This window comes from Symphalangus syndactylus, chromosome 8, assembly GCF_028878055.3.
Source record: "Symphalangus syndactylus isolate Jambi chromosome 8, NHGRI_mSymSyn1-v2.1_pri, whole genome shotgun sequence".
Lineage (NCBI taxonomy): Eukaryota > Metazoa > Chordata > Mammalia > Primates > Hylobatidae > Symphalangus > Symphalangus syndactylus.
In genome coordinates, this window is record NC_072430.2 from 103633847 (window position 1) to 103649522 (window position 15676).

Genomic DNA, 15676 nt, shown 5'->3' on the forward strand with positions numbered 1-15676 from the left:
TTTGAGACGGAGTCTCACTCTGTGGAAAATAGTATTTAAGCGGAGATCGATTCACCTCTCCACCTTATTCTCATCATCCTCTCTGGAAAAGCTATTTGCAGCTCAGAGTCCCATACGTCAAAAAAGGAGTCAATGAAAATTGTCCCTTATACTAACATTTACTTCAGCTTTTGAGTTCTGCCTAAATGTTATTTTATCTAATTCAAACAATTTAAAAAAAAAAAGCCTGATTAATTTCTCCAGTGTAGTGTTAAGGAAAGGTTAACTGTACTGAGGTCCTCTTGAAAGGAATTAATAAAGGAATCAAGTGCTCAGCTCTCAATAAGACAAGACTACCCGGATTTCTAGTGGGAATATTTCATAGCACAAGCATGTTTTCTTTGGGGAGTTTAACTCACAAAAATTATTAAAAATTGAGATCAAACACTGGTGCAGAGCCTCAAAGGAAATCATACTAGAATGGAGAGATTTTTATCAAATAAAAAACTGAAAAGTAAAGTTGTTATAGCAAAAAAATAAAAGGCTTTCTCCCTCACAAAAAGAAAATCCTACTGTCTATGTTTAGAGTTCAAACAGCAAAACATTTATGGATATTTAATAGATGTGTAGAAAGTAACACTGTGCAATGAACGCAGATTTCACAAAGCCGAGCTTAAGCAGACAGGCAACTACCACCACCACTTCTCAGCCATTAAAAGCCACTCTCATTCTTATATTCAACAAATGCATCCATCAAGACGCAGTAACAACCAAGCTGGTGAAAGGGCTAACGCTGAAAGGTGAAAGAGAAAAAAAACAGGAGGGAGAAAGAGCAAGAAAGTCAAAATCATAGTGTGTATTCTCTAGTCCCCTTAGGGGATCTGACTGAGATCTCTGGTTTGCAATACATAGGATATTATTATTGTGACTCAGATCAAGTTAATAAAACCCAGCCTACAGACCAGGGAAACCAGGGTCTGATGGAATACTTCCCAGACAAAATATTTTAAGTATATATGTAGTGCCTGTGTAATTTATAGAAATTAATCAGAAAAACAGAGAAAACCAGTATTTTTTTCACTTTATGGTTCTAATACAGCCTCTTTATAATTTATATAATTTCCAAAATCAAATATTAAAATAAATATTTTTAAAATGAAAGAGACTATTTAAGTCTGTGCATATAAATCTCTTGGAAACCTTATGTTCATCCTGAATATGTTTATCCAAAGGCTATCACCCAGTCAAAGAAAGAGTTATTCCGCTTTTTACTGCCTTTGAGAAGTGTTATCAAACCTTAAAGTGATTTGTCTCCTGGACAAAAAAGTGAGAAATCTTTACTCTAAATAAAATGTAAGATTCTAACTTCCTCAAAGCAGAAGCCCTGGAAGACTATTGCAGCATTTTAAATTGGGAGTAATTCCAGGTATTAACACCTTAATCTCAAAAAGATTTCATTTTCCCTAGAGTCCTTGGTTCATAAATTATTTAAGCATAAAATATTAATAATTTCTGAGCCACAAAATAAAGGTATTGGTGTTATCCCCCTCCCCCTAGAAGGCCAGTTTCAAAACAGTTCTATTCTTTGACAAGCCCAATACAAAATAACAGAAACACAAGTCAAACATTATTTCAAACTCCATATTGAAGGAGGAAAGAATTTCATCTGGAGTTAACTTAATAGTATACGTTTAAAGTTTGTGGGTGAACTCCAGTATCGCCCAAGAGGTAAGAGCTGCTATTTTATCTTGGCACCATCACTGCTAGATCTAGATGGAGATGATAGAAGAAACTATACATGACAGTTTCTATGAATATAAGTTCATTTATTTTGTCAACACAAATAGGATCGACAAACAGCTATGTTTTCAAAGAGCAAGCCTGTGTTTATTCTATATATGAGAGGCTGGTGGCGAGAAAGATGGCTTTACTGAGTCATTCTAGCAAAGGAAGAAGAGAGCTGCATCTCAGAAGCCTGCCTTGGTTAAAAAGAACTGTCTCCCACAAACTCACTTTCAAGCTATACATCAATCTTCAATATAATTATGTTTGACAGAATATAAGCTCTTGGCAGTTAACTTGTTTACAATAAATGCTTAGTTTGGGTACATGGACTGTATTTCAGTCCTACAAATATCAAACACAAACCTACAACAGTCCCATTATGGAGCTGAGAATTATTTTGCTATAAATCTTTTTATTGGGGGGCCAAGGGAATTACTTTGCAGCTTGTTTCCCACTAACCACTTGGAACAGTGTGAAAAAAGAGGTACATTTATGCTCTGACCCTGCGCTAATTGGAATCCTATACATTTCCACAGGAGAATGTTCAGTATCAATCCTGAACATGCAGGTCAGTCCCCAGTTCGGCCATGGCGGCAAAAAAATACACATGAAACAAAATGGTTCTTACTAAAGTCACGGCAGTTTCCTACAGTTCTTTTTCTCCTCAAAGTTTCTTGGGAACTAATGACCATTTGTAACAGTGTTGGCAGACTTTCAACGGTAAGCCCCAGTTTTGGGGGAGTTTATAAGTTAGCTGTAAAAACGTGCTTAAGGCTCAAACTTGCCATATGAAAGAGGCTGTAAATAGAGGTAGTTTTGCTGAATATTACCTCGAGATTCATTTGAGAAGGAAAAAAGTCAGGATCACCTTATTTACCCTTGTAAAGTGGCTTTACCTGGTTATTAAAGGTGTAATAACTTCCTATTCAGGGAACAATTTGCTCTTCTTATACTCCCTCGATATTAACGGGTTTGGGGTGTTCTAATACCACATTTCCCAAATCTAAAGGAAAATCACCTGTCTGAATGGAGCCTCTAGGAATGCTTCTCTCCTGACAGGCAGCTTCACTCTGAATACCTTCTGGTTTTCAGATGAAGACAATTTATCATTGCAAGGTTTCTTTAGTGCTTTCTAATTTCCCACTTAACATGTAATTAGATTCCTGTAATAACTCAACTTTAACATAGTATTAATACATCAAAAAGATCATATTAAGGATCGCAGTTTATTTTCCAAAATAAACAATACTGAAAAATTCAGTCATGTAATGACTTAAGATTCCAATTTCTTTCTTTCTAGTCACTGTTACAATTACAGGTGACAAAAAATTTAAAACGTGTTTGTCTCTCAGCTTCTAATAAAGAAGAACAACTGATTTATAAGTTTCAACTGTCATGCAAAATGGTTTTATTTAAAAATTTTACCACAGGGTTTTCTTGTATACAGGGGAGAGAGACAGAAAAGAAAAATATTTTCACTGCATTATCAGCCTCACAGAACTTCCTTGTTAATACCAAAGCACTAGTTTGCAATGTGAACTCATGGAAAATTGTTAAATTCACCTAAAATAACTACTCCTTTTTTTAAACTATAGAAGCCCTTTTAAAACCCTGACTATTTAATTGCTGTTTACTTGGGGAAGAGGGACATGGAGAAGGTGATCGTATGAAAAAAAAAAAAAAAAAAAAAACCAAAACACTTTTTTTAATTGTACAACAAAAATTCCCTCCAAGGCAAAAAGACATTATGCCAAGTTCCACCCAGAATTAATGTTTAGGTTTAAATTATAAAGTCCAGAAGAAACGGAACCACTAATAGACCCTTAAAGCTCATGGCCTTCATCAACACTGTTAGGTTATGTAAATGTTAAAACTGAAAACCCTTTGCTGACAAAAGCATTTTAATGAAGGCGCTATTAACTAGACTCTATGGATTAAATAACTTTTTTAAAAAAGCTTTTTTGGAGCTGTTTGATATACATCCCACTCTAAAAGGGATGATAAATGCTCGGGAGAGTTCTGAAATTATGAGACCTCCACCAGGAGGATGTACTGCCTATCTTGTTTCTTTCATTTTGTCACCTCAGGAAGGTTTTTAAATATTAAAGCCAAGAAACTCAGCGACAGGTGAAAGAAATATTCCCCCCTAAGTCTGTCAACTGAGTAAAACCTGGAGCTCTGACTACTCTGATGGCTGACATTATGTGCAGTTTTAGTATCCCCACTACACATGGGGGTAAACCGAGTTATCCCCACCTCAAGTATCCCCACCCTGAGCCAAGGTTCCCGGGTGAACTCCACCATCACCACCTAGGTTTCTTCGGGAGCTCACAGTTTCTATTACTAGAGTAACAAATACAGCCCAGAGTGAGGGGAAACGAGCCCGATTCTTGGCTGCTGCCTGGTGGTTCATTCGGAGTTGCTGAAAGCATAGCTCTGTGGAATGAGAGCCGGAGTCTCAGCAATGTTAAAGACATCGATTTCATGATTCAGAGGATTGCAGGTCGAAGCAAGAGCCTCTGCATTTCAGGTGACAGTCAGATGAGTACACCTCAGGTGATGTGCCCACAGAGCAACTCAGGTTACCCCGGTGTGTGCTGAGAAGAAATGAGGGTGCTCATTATTTAGCCTCAACTCTCTCTCCCGCCTTCAGCCTAGTTTGGACTTTGGGAAGAGGAAGAACAGCAGGCCTAGGAACCCCATCTAACCCTTACTTGGCTGGGCTTTGTAACAAGAAGAACATCCATTACTTCTGACTTCCATTTACGGAGACAAAAAAAAGGAGGGGGAGAGAGTAGTTCCACCTCAGGTAGAATTTAAGAAAATGGGATTTTCCTGGTCAAACTGTGTATGAAGACAAAGTCAATGGTCATTTGTAATGTCTCCTGGGCAACCACTTCCCATGGGCTCCTCTTTGAACTTCCTAGGGAAGAATGAGAGCCAAATGGTCTCTCCCCAAAACAGATTTTAGCTAATAAACACAACAAAGTATGCGAAAAGCACTTCGGTTTTTCTGCATCTTCTCCAAGACTAAAAATTTGTACATTGTGTGACAGGTCCACCTCATTTTTCTTAATGATGTTTTTATTATTCTTTCACTCAATTAAAGCAGAAATGGATATTGCATCTTCTGACTGTATAATTGTTATTGTAATCTGTTTTCGATCACTGCTTGGGAAATGGGTCCAAAACAACATAAACTCTCCACTGCCTCAGAAGACAAGTCATTTTCTTTTACTACGACACTTAAAGAGACATTTATCATGCTGCTCTGTTAGCATCTTTGGATTATGACAAAAGAAAGTTCTTGTTCTGTTAACTCCCAAAAAATAATATTTCAAAAATGCTATTGCTATTTCAAGTGTTTTGATATGAATGCATCTTGTCAGTAAGCTATTAAATATATCAATTTTGCCTTTCCTTATATGTAATAATAATTGAAACAAATGCAATAAAAGTACTCAATTTTAATATAGGATATAATTGGGAAATCTAAAAATACAGTTATTTTTACTTTATGCCTTTGGTCCTTTGGTCCTTTCCCAGGAGTCTTGGGCATGGCATCCAATCAAATTTGCTCTCTTTGCAAAGAAAATATTTTCTTGTGTTAAAAAAAATCAATCATAATCAGTTATGAAAGAACTGATACACTTGCTTTCCAGCCAAATGCAAAAACAAGCAAAAAGTAGTTTTTAAAGAAAGAAAAAGATATATGTGGTTAACGTGATGAAATTCACACTGTTTCTATGACAAACGCCTGCAAATCACCTCTGTCAGATCTTAGCACTTTGGAAAACATTTGCTCTAACTAGAGTCTTTTATTTTATATATTATATACACATAGATATCTGTGTAAGTCTTCAGTCAAATAAACAAAAGACAGACACTGAGCTGCTGTGCACATTTCAGTAACTGTGCAACCATCAGTGGGCACCAGTTACCCTGGTTTGAAATGGATCCCTTTTGATAAATAGTAGCTTGCAGTGCCTCCCCTTAATTTTTTGATCTTTGTTGTTATTTTACAGTTTAATAACCAACTGTGCTACAATAGAACTCCATTCCAATGATACGGCTACTAGGTAAGAGCAGAACTGAATCTGCCCACACACTATTAATGAGTAATAGTACAAGGAGCAACTAAAATTGAAATATATTTCCCCAGAAGGTTTTCCTGTCCTATGTGTCATAACCATTAATAAAGAATATGCTTACTAAAAAACTGACATAGTTTGCTGATTATTGCAAGTTTCAAATTCTTAAAATTTCTATTCATACTTTCATCTGCATTTTAGGCATTTGTCAAACTAATAACCATAACATCCACTTGTTTAAGTTAAAGGATATCAAAAAGGGGAAAAAATGCATGCCATAAACCCTATTGTCATAATTATATATCTAAAGCACATTTGTTCCATATTATGCCTTTTTATCTAGTTTTTTAAAAATCTGAAGGAAAACTTTTTAATTGAGCAGCAAAAGATACAGAAATTGTAGAATGCAATTTCTGATGTAGCCTTTCAGTGTCACTTAATTATACTGATTTTACCACAATTCTTAAATCACTCGCTACTAAAAAGCAAAATAATTGTTAATTGAAACAAATATATATAGCTAGAGTTCCATAATTTTGAAAACTCCACCATGGAACATTTTTACAAAAATACTGTAGCATGTTATGCTTACAGGGCTTGTTTCTATGTAAAAGAAGAAAAATAATGTTTGGTTAATTGCTAACAATAAAGAGCAACGGCAAATAGCACACTATAGCGGCTACGACTGTGCTTTTTCCAAACTCTGTAAGTCCTCAACTGGTTTTTGTTTTAGTCATACCTCAGTTCCACTCAGGGCATCTACTTTGACTTTGAAATATTTATCACATTACATTTAAGTAGTAGGATGATGAATCTTTTGTATATAAAAATCCATTTTCACCACAGACATTTTCAAAACCTCTATTGCATTTTAAAATAACAGGAATTCACAGCTCTCCTTACTGGCACCCTAAATTAATGCTGGAGAGCAGTGTTGATTGGAAGTGAAAAAAGACCATACAATCAAAGTCAGTAGAGGCAAATCATTCATTTAAAAATTGCTACAAAGAAAAGAATAGAAACTAAAAGGCAAACTCTTTTCTTCATTTTTTTGAGCTAAGCATAAAGGTCTCCTACTTGAAACCATTTTAGGTTATTTCTCTTTTTTTTCCCAAAAAATAATGAGTTAAAATGTATGGGTTACATCCAACATTTCACTGCTGTTCTTATTCTTGGGGAGTGGGGGAGACGGGGAACTTGCTGCCAAAGCTTCTGAAAAGAGAGTTTGGGCTGCTAATTTTCCGTTCACAAAATCTAAATTCCCCTTATGCATTCTCACACAACTCATGAAATAATATGAAACAGTATTATATCACTGCAAATTGAGACATTTTTATCAAAATAAAGAGTGATGATGCCAACATTTCATTTGTCATTTCCCACTTGTCACTTTTCACTGACAAACTGTTACACATACAACTTTTGTCAAATGCTCCATCTTTAAATATGTTCCAAAATGCCATTGTATCTCAGTATTCATGTAAGGAAGATAGTAAAAATTACTATGTTACCATATATTAGTTATATAGGTTTTTTAAAAGCCTACTGATTAAATAAAACAATATAAAGAATTATTAATTTACATGCTATATAGGATAAAGTTTGGCTCTCTGAAATAAAACAATGTACATATTTTACACACCTAATGCGGGTTCTTAGTCATAAGAAACATTTTAATGGTGAGAAATTTTATTCCAACAGAAACCTAAAAAGCTTTAAAAGATAAGTATAACCCAAGAAAATAATACTATTTGGAATTCATCTAGCCCTGTAAATTTAACATGTCTTTTTAAATATATACATATATGCTGATTCTATAATAAATACTTTTTAAAAAGAAAGAAAAATAGGGGTCTTAAATTATAACCACCAAACTTCACTGCTTACTACTTTGTCAGATATACCAAATAATTACTGTAGTCTTGCCTGGAATAAAACTGATTTCCATATACTTAAAATGACTCAAATTCATATTCTTAGCTATCTAATAAATGATGATTAGTCTGTTTTCCCCTCTCTACAGAGATAGATTGGTTAAAACAAAATTCAAGAAAGAAAAAGAAGAATTCAAACAGGATACTCATATGTACAGACTTTGCTGGTTACAACCCTCTGGGAAAGGATGATATTGCTTATTTTCTGCACGGGTTAAAAAACAGATGCCTTAAGGGACATCTATGTAGTTCCAACACACACACACACACACACACTGCACTACAGATGATCTTGAGTATACAATGGTCAGTGGGTTTCTGCTGATGGAACATAAGGCTTCCAAAATTACTTGAAACATCAAATTATGCTCAGGACTTTGAGGGGCGGATACCCTATGTTCTGTTTAATGTGTATGTTCCATTGCATATATTTTTTTAACCAAGTATATCTTTATTTTAATAACAGGCCAAGAACTAAAAACACTCTAGAGAAGAGTTATTTTTCTACCTCAGCAAAACTACAGAGGGCAGGCTAGATTATTGGATGGCCCCAAAGCCTAAGTTCATTCTATTTAAAAGACCTTAAAACCTTAAAAAAAAAAAAAAAAAAGAGTGAGTAGGAGGGGGAACTACAATCTTTTCTCTTTTGAAGTAATGACTACTTCCTACAAATATTATGATATTCATCCTTGGAAATGGAGTTTTCTCCATTTTGTCCGTGTTAACAATATATTTCTAAGTATTTTATAATCTCAGTATATACCTATCTATACTTTCATATCTGTACGCCTTTCAAAAAGTTAAATGTCTCTCTACTGTTGCTCATATGGTGACTACACCTGACCTGAACTGCATTTCTTTTCATCTAAAAGGAAGTGTTCCACATGTAGACAATTAAACTAACTGTTGTTGTAGACAATGTTCAGCTTTAAATGAGGCCCTGACTAACAATCTTGATCACATTTGCTTCCCTATTTGAATACATCAGTGTGTACTGCATAATGATTTTTTTCCCCTTGCAACAAGACAGTTATGTTCTTGAAAGGGCTGCCTGGTAGCACGAATAGGTCTACTTCGGGTAGACTAGTTATAAGATAACTTTAACAGACAGTATGCCAACAAAATTAAATTGTTATTTATAAAACATAAATTATTTTTCAGAAATAAGCAAGTTTTTTTTTTTAAAAAAAAGCAAATCTCTCTAAAAGATATTTTCAATGTTTAAATATTTTTCCCTAAAATCTAGAACATTTAACACCAAAAAATCATAAAAATTCATAGGAAAATGAAAAATATCAAAAAGATTTCTGATGTTTAATGCCTCCTATCAGCAAATACACCATCTGGTATATTCAAGCGCTGTTCATTCAGTTTAAATAAAGCTGTCTGAAAGTTATTCTTTAAGCCAAACATTAAAAAACGAAAATGCTTGTGTTAACAATGAATGAAGCAAAATAATTTATTGCTATTAAAGCACAACTGGCCAGCACCTTTCAGCAGTCCAGGGGAAAAGCAGAATGTCTTGCTTCCTCTGGAAACTTGATTGGCATCACTTTCATTTTATGCTGTAAGTTGCGTGGCTGAAGCATTCCATACAGCAGAACATTTTAGGTACTTATGCTAATAGTGGTTAAAAGGATCATCTGATTCTTATTTTCATCATCCTTAATAATCTCTTCTTTTCCTAAATCTTCAAATAGATCTGTAAGTTTTAATCAACAATTTCACAAATATAAATTTCCCCACCATTAATCATCCTTTTTCAAAATCCTTATGGAGTGAATTACTAGCTGAGAGGGGACGCCAATTCTAGTAAGTGAATGTTACCCAGCAGGGATATAAAGCTGTCAACACTATGGTGCTCTTGCTAGCTCTAAACTCTCTCCTAGCCTTCATATGTTTTTTAAAGAGATATTAGCCTTTTTTTTTCTTAAGGACCATCTATAAAAGCTGACTGACTTACACATCTGAGCACTTACATTTTATTACATACATGCTTTAAAACACACTGCTCAGATAAGAGCAAAAACATCCCAGAAAGTGTTGGAAAGACAAAGCAAAACTCATCTAGCTTCTAATAGAGTCTTCTAAAGCTAACCACATAGTAAACAATCCACTTTTAAGTTCCCTGTTAAAACACAACCTTAAAGACTGTGACAGTGTATCTACCCTCTGTACTATTTAAATTGAGACACTAAAGTAATGCCTCTTCTTTTATGAATACTTAGTTCTTATCAAAAAACACAGTAAATTCCCTCTACCTAAATAAGTAGAGTAAGCAGAATTTACTATTGCAACCAATGCATTCAGAAATATATTTAAAATATATTTACCTCACTGCTTATCAAAAACAGTAAGATAAATTGCTATTTGATTGGACAACTAATTAACTTGATCTCCCTTATTTTTAAAAGAACAGCTTTTAAGAAAGAGGAACACTAAAGATTAACAAATATGTAGTCCCAAATTTTTGGCTCCACTTCTAAGACAAATTTTATTGTATCCATCTTTATACCATTGACAAGACTGCAATATATCTGAAAACAGTAATAAATGATACAGAGCTATAAATACTTGTGTAGTTATCTATGCTTATTATATTGCTTTATAAAGAAAATTTAAACAAAAGAACATAGAATGGTAGAAATATAATCTATATTTACTCTATGTTCAAAAAAATCCTTTAATTATAAAAAAATCTAACTAGAAATGTATTTTAAACATTTTTTAAAATTTAGAATGTGCATGTTTCAAAGGCTTGGCTTTGCTCCAAACTATATACATGGTTAAAAGTTACAAAGAAATTATTTAACATCTTAATATACATTTGGAAATTATATAAACTTAAACTGATAATTTTGTTAACATTCAATTAGAAACCTTTGTACTATTAAAATCTTATCTTCTAAGTTGTTATATTCTAAAGTTGTCCAATCTGTTTACAATCTATTATGCTATATAGAGTAAAAGCTTTCTTTTTAAAAAAATTTAAATTCCACTAAACAATTTTAACCACTTTACTATCATGTATTATAAACGATATGTATTGAGACAAAATAATGTCATCTTTATTTTCAATTTGGGAAGCAGCTAATAAGACCTCTGCTATTACTAAATTAAGTTAATTAAGAGAAAATGTCTAAGGCAGCTGGTTGAAACAAATCTATTATTCTTTACCAAGATAATAATTTTTGTTTATATTAAACATGTAAGGGCTCAAATGTGAACTACAGTCTCAGAAAATTTGAAAACCAACCACTATTTAACACTAAAGTTATCCCTGGTCAACAGAATGAGGCACTTTCTTTCATAGTTCAACATGATATAGAGGAGGGGAAAAAAACTTGTTTTAGGGAAGCACAATTGTTAACAATTACATTCTAAAATGTTTACAGCTCCTTTCAATTTAGTGAATTTTATTAGATCTTCAGAAAGATACCAAAATTTTAAGTCCAAGCGTTTTCTGTCCACAAAGGCCACTTTGGAACACACTGTCTCCAAGGATTTCCAGAACTTGTTCAAACATTTTCAGCACTTAGCATATCTCATAATTGGTACCATCATACTCTCTATGAATTTTTATTTCTTATACGCATATACTAACTGATTATGCCAAAAGTCTGACATTATTTGCTCCAGTATCCGGGCAACAAATTAATAAACCTCTCTTTTAAAAAATGGGTCACAGAACTGTTTTCTTTTGCTTCAATAAAGTATATTTCCAAGTCCCAAAAAGGGGAGATAAACAAGCCAGAATCCATCACCAAACTTTTTAACTTACAACATTGAAAGGATGAATACTTCTCAAGTGAGACAATTAATATGAAAGACTGAGACAAACCATCCTGAGTATTTACCATGAAGAAACAGAAATAGCAAAATAAAAGAAGAAAATACGATTTTATAAAACGTATGTGTTCAACTCTTTAAGAGGGAATGAACATTTTTAGAGGTAAGTAACTATTTTGAAATACATACAATAGACACAACAAGGGGGTGGGAGCTTATCATTAAGGTTTGCTAAGGTTTTATATCATTTAAAGCAAGTTAATATATAGAATATTAAATGGGCTACTGTTGAAATTATGAGAAAAAACGTTAGAGGCAAAAAAAATTAGTGATTTATCCCAAACACACAGAAAATCTGCATGCCATGTAGAATTGTGGATTTTACATGTAAAAGACAACTAAGCAAATGGCATACAAACTCCAAAATATTTCAATGTTTAAATTTCTCCCATATCTTTATTTTGTATGATTGCTTTTCCTGACCACTTTAAAAGAAAGTAGTTGCTTAAGTCGTAAAAAGTACAAAAGATTTTCTTTAAATAAAATTATTAAAAAATTCTTGGGAGGGGAAACTACATCTAGTTGATAAGGCTACTTTACTATTTTTATCTGTTGTCCTATAATTCATAATAAAGTTACAAACGCATATAACTAAGCTTTATAGACAACAGCAGCATTTAAGCTTCTAAGGGCCTGAAGGATTCATGGTGATTCTTTATTTCCCACATTTCACGTGGCAGGAAATATTCCCAGTTGTCATTCATCTGTCTTGAAGCACTGTCCTCACTACAAAGTAACATCAACTCTCCTTGTTCCTGTACTCGCCTGAGCATTAATGACTATTTTATGCCCTAAAAGCGAACGCACGTGAACTTCATCCCTACAACAGACACTCTGAGGCAAGGCAAAAGAGTTAAATCACTAAAAAGCTCTCTAGGAAAATCTAGAAACAGTTAGCTGGCTGTGACATAAACCTGCCAACACCTCAGCACACAGTGGCAAAATGCCCAAAAAATGCCACCCTCTGGGTAAAACCACTTTCTTGTTTTAGCTCGAGATGAAGCTACCAGTTGCAGATGAGAGGCGACGGGGGCATTATTTGGCAACCTGGAATTCACTTCCTGTAATCCTACACCGCGACAGCGCCTAATCAACCTGAACCCTGACACCCGGGCCATTATCACTGGGCCGCGGGCTGCGCGCCTCCCTGCTCCGGGCTGTTACCTCCCACGGCCTTGGCCACGGCGCCGTTGGGCCTCCCGCGGGCTCCCATGGGGCTGCCGTTCTGCTCCAGCCGGGCCACCTTCACCGGGGGAGGCCCCTTGACGTCCGGGCTGCCGCTCCGCCGGTCGGGGCTGTCCCGCAGACACGGGCTCTCGCTCCGCCGCTCCATGCTGCTCCGACTCGGAGACAAAGTTCCCACCGGCAGGTCGCAATAAAACGCACAGGGACCTAGGGAGGGGGTGGGGGGAGGAAAGGGGGAGGGAGAAAAAAGAGGGAAAACCGCTCATACACGTGATAGACGTTCAGGCCAGTGGCAGAGCGCTGCACCACAGCCACACAAACTTCCTCCCACGCTGCCCGAGGGGCCCGAGCCGGGAAGCCAGTCCCAACCTTACATTGGGCGGCCCCCAGGAAGCCCAGCGCCTCGGTTCGGCGACTCTGCCCGGTCGCAGCTCCCCATAAGTCAGCCCTCGGGGTCGCGGCCGGGGTTGGCACCCAGGGGCGCATAGAAGTGGTCCATTCATTGGGACGGGGTTGGCATAAACCGTTCCTGGGTGCGACAGCCTAGCCCGTCCCGGGGTCAGGGTTGCGGAATAAGTGAACTTCAGAAAACGACGTTCCACCCACATGGGAAGGGGGTTGGGGGTGTGCGCAAGTCCGTAACCGAATTAACCACCCGGTAAATGCGCTGTGAATGGCCAGGCAGGAGCCAAAGGCCGGGCGAAAGAACCCCTTGAATACCCGCTTTTTACCTACACGGAGCAAGTCCGGAGATAAGCACACACCTGCATAAAATCAACCCTAATTCCACATCAATAAGCATCCGAAAACACTTGGAGATATTTATCAGAATAACCTCCATCACAAAGGCGGGCGCTACAATCGTTATTACTTTGGAGCGTTCTTATCTTCATCTGATCCCGAGTGCTTTTTTAAAGCTCTTCGGTATAAAACACAAAAGCAAAAAGCATTTGAATTCTTAGTGCAAAAGCAGACTTCATCTGCCCCAATTTTAACATCGCTCCATAAAGTTTTCCTCTGGGTCACTAGGTTGGCAGTGCGCTCCCCACGGAAGCCGCGGGTCTCGACACCCCTGGATTGGGTGGGTGGGGGGGCGGGGAAGGAGGGGAAACACCTGATGAAACGGCGCTCGCGTTGTCACTGACACCCGCAAGAAGCAAGACCCCGGCACTGTACTGCGTGCGCGCTGGGAATCCTCGTGGGCGCTCTCGCCCCGCAAGCAGCGTCGGCGCCACGGGTCAAGGAGACAAGGTGGGGGTGGCAGGGGGAGGTGAAAGGAAGGATGCGAGATGAAGACACGGAGCAGGAGGGCTGCGGGCTAGGCTTCCGCCTGCATTCCCCGACTTCGCGGTCCGAGAGCGGCGGGGAGGGAACTTCGTTGGCCCTGGGCTTCCCCGAACTCCCGAGCGCGGCGCGGGAGCCCTCGCCCTGCGTACTTACTGCTCACGGTCTGTCTGAAACTTGGCTGACTGGGGCTCTGTCCATGGAGCAAAAGTAGAGAATCCAGGGTGGAAAGTTTCTGGTGCTTGGCTTTGCAGTGTTCTCCTAGTCTTCCTCTTTACTCCTTCCCTCTCCCTCTTCCCCAGGTCCTAACGTTTAAGGTCCTGGGTCAGGGTGTCTTCTTCTGGTGCGGAGATGGTTGTTATGATGATGATGGGGGGAGGGAGGAGGGGGAGGAGGAGGAGAGGGAAAGGACTCCTCCAAAGGGACACCCGAGCGAGCGGGGGAGGGGACCGCGGAGGAGGGGGGAAGAGAAGGAGGCTGAAAGAGCCTTTTCACACCTTCGGGAAGGAGACCCGTTCTGGAGAGAAAGGGCTGAGAACCCGGAGGCAGCGGCAGCGGCGGCGGCGGCGGCGGGCCGGGGCTGCCGGTTCGCAGGGCAGCTAGCTCGCGAGGAGGCGCGGCCAGAGCGGTGGGACCGTTGACACCAAGAGCCGAGAAGACGCAGGGACCCGGGACCGCGCGAGGGAGGAAACGCGGCGGACGCCCAAGCTGTCACCTCCAGCCTCTCCCCTCTCGGCCGCCTCTGCCAGCAGCCAGAGCCGGACTCACTGACAAGCCGCAGAAAGAGACACACTGAGAGGGAGATGATTATTAGTTGCGTTGAGTCATCAGGCAAAGTGAGTCCTTTTGGGTTGTCCTCGGTTTCCGATTTCTCCCCCTCCCCCTTTCGGTCCCCAGATCTAGCGCCTTCAAAATAATAATTTGGGGTGGGGGTAGGGGAAGTCTCTGGATTATTTCGGGATGGGGGTGGGGGGGATGGATCTAAACCCAAGCCAGACTGGTCCACCGCAAGAAAAGAGGGGAGTGGGGGGCGGGGAGGAGGGCTGGGGAGGTTGCGGGGGGAGGGGGGCCCCGCCTGGCAGGAAATTAAACATCAATCAATCAATCGCTGTGAGCACGGCGACCCAACGGCGGCGGGGCTGCGAAGGAGGCAGAGGGACAGGCGAGGGGCGGGTGGGAGGCAGGGAGGAGGGAAGAAGAGGAAGGGGAGAGTCGGCGGTCGGAGCGAGGTGACGAGGACCTCGTGCACGAGGCGGCGAAGGACCGATGGCAGAGAACCGAGTGCGGCGCGAGGCGGTGGCCGCGGCCAGCGGGTGGGTGCGTCTGGGCACAGGCGGGCACCGGGGCCCGGGGTCTGGTCCTCCTCCTTGTGGCGGGTCCAGGGCGCGGCCGCCTCGCCCAAGCCCCTAGGCGCACTCGTCCCGGCGCGGAGGCGGCGGCGACAAGGCAGTCGCTGGGTGCCGCGTCTGCCGGCGGAGACGCAGACCGACGCGCAAGAGGCGACCGCGGCTGCCTCGGCTCCCAGCTCTGTTAACTGCGCGGAGTACTTTCGACTTTGGAGATAGGAGG

General features: G+C 39.4%; 1 protein-coding gene across 7 annotated transcripts in view; it reads right to left on the reverse strand.

Moving 5' to 3' along the window:
* SATB2 (SATB homeobox 2) overlaps window positions 1-15676 on the reverse strand; it is a 190961-nt gene that overhangs the window by 173301 nt on the left and 1984 nt on the right. The window contains exons 1-4 of one of the 7 annotated variants that reach the window (XM_063644897.1): window positions 14605-14688; window positions 14264-14412; window positions 13198-13366; window positions 12803-13030 (exon numbers count right to left, since the gene is read on the reverse strand). The exons of 1 other annotated variant lie outside the window; for it this stretch is intronic. In XM_063644897.1, coding sequence (XP_063500967.1) covers window positions 12803-13030; window positions 13198-13309 — 340 coding nt within the window. In that variant the 5' untranslated portion in view covers window positions 13310-13366; window positions 14264-14412; window positions 14605-14688. Of the gene's footprint in view, window positions 1-12802; window positions 13031-13197; window positions 13367-13587; window positions 13819-14263; window positions 14689-15676 lie in introns of those variants that run through there. 5 more of the 7 variants (XM_063644896.1, XM_055290128.2, XM_055290126.2 and 2 more) reach the window with 5 other exon arrangements.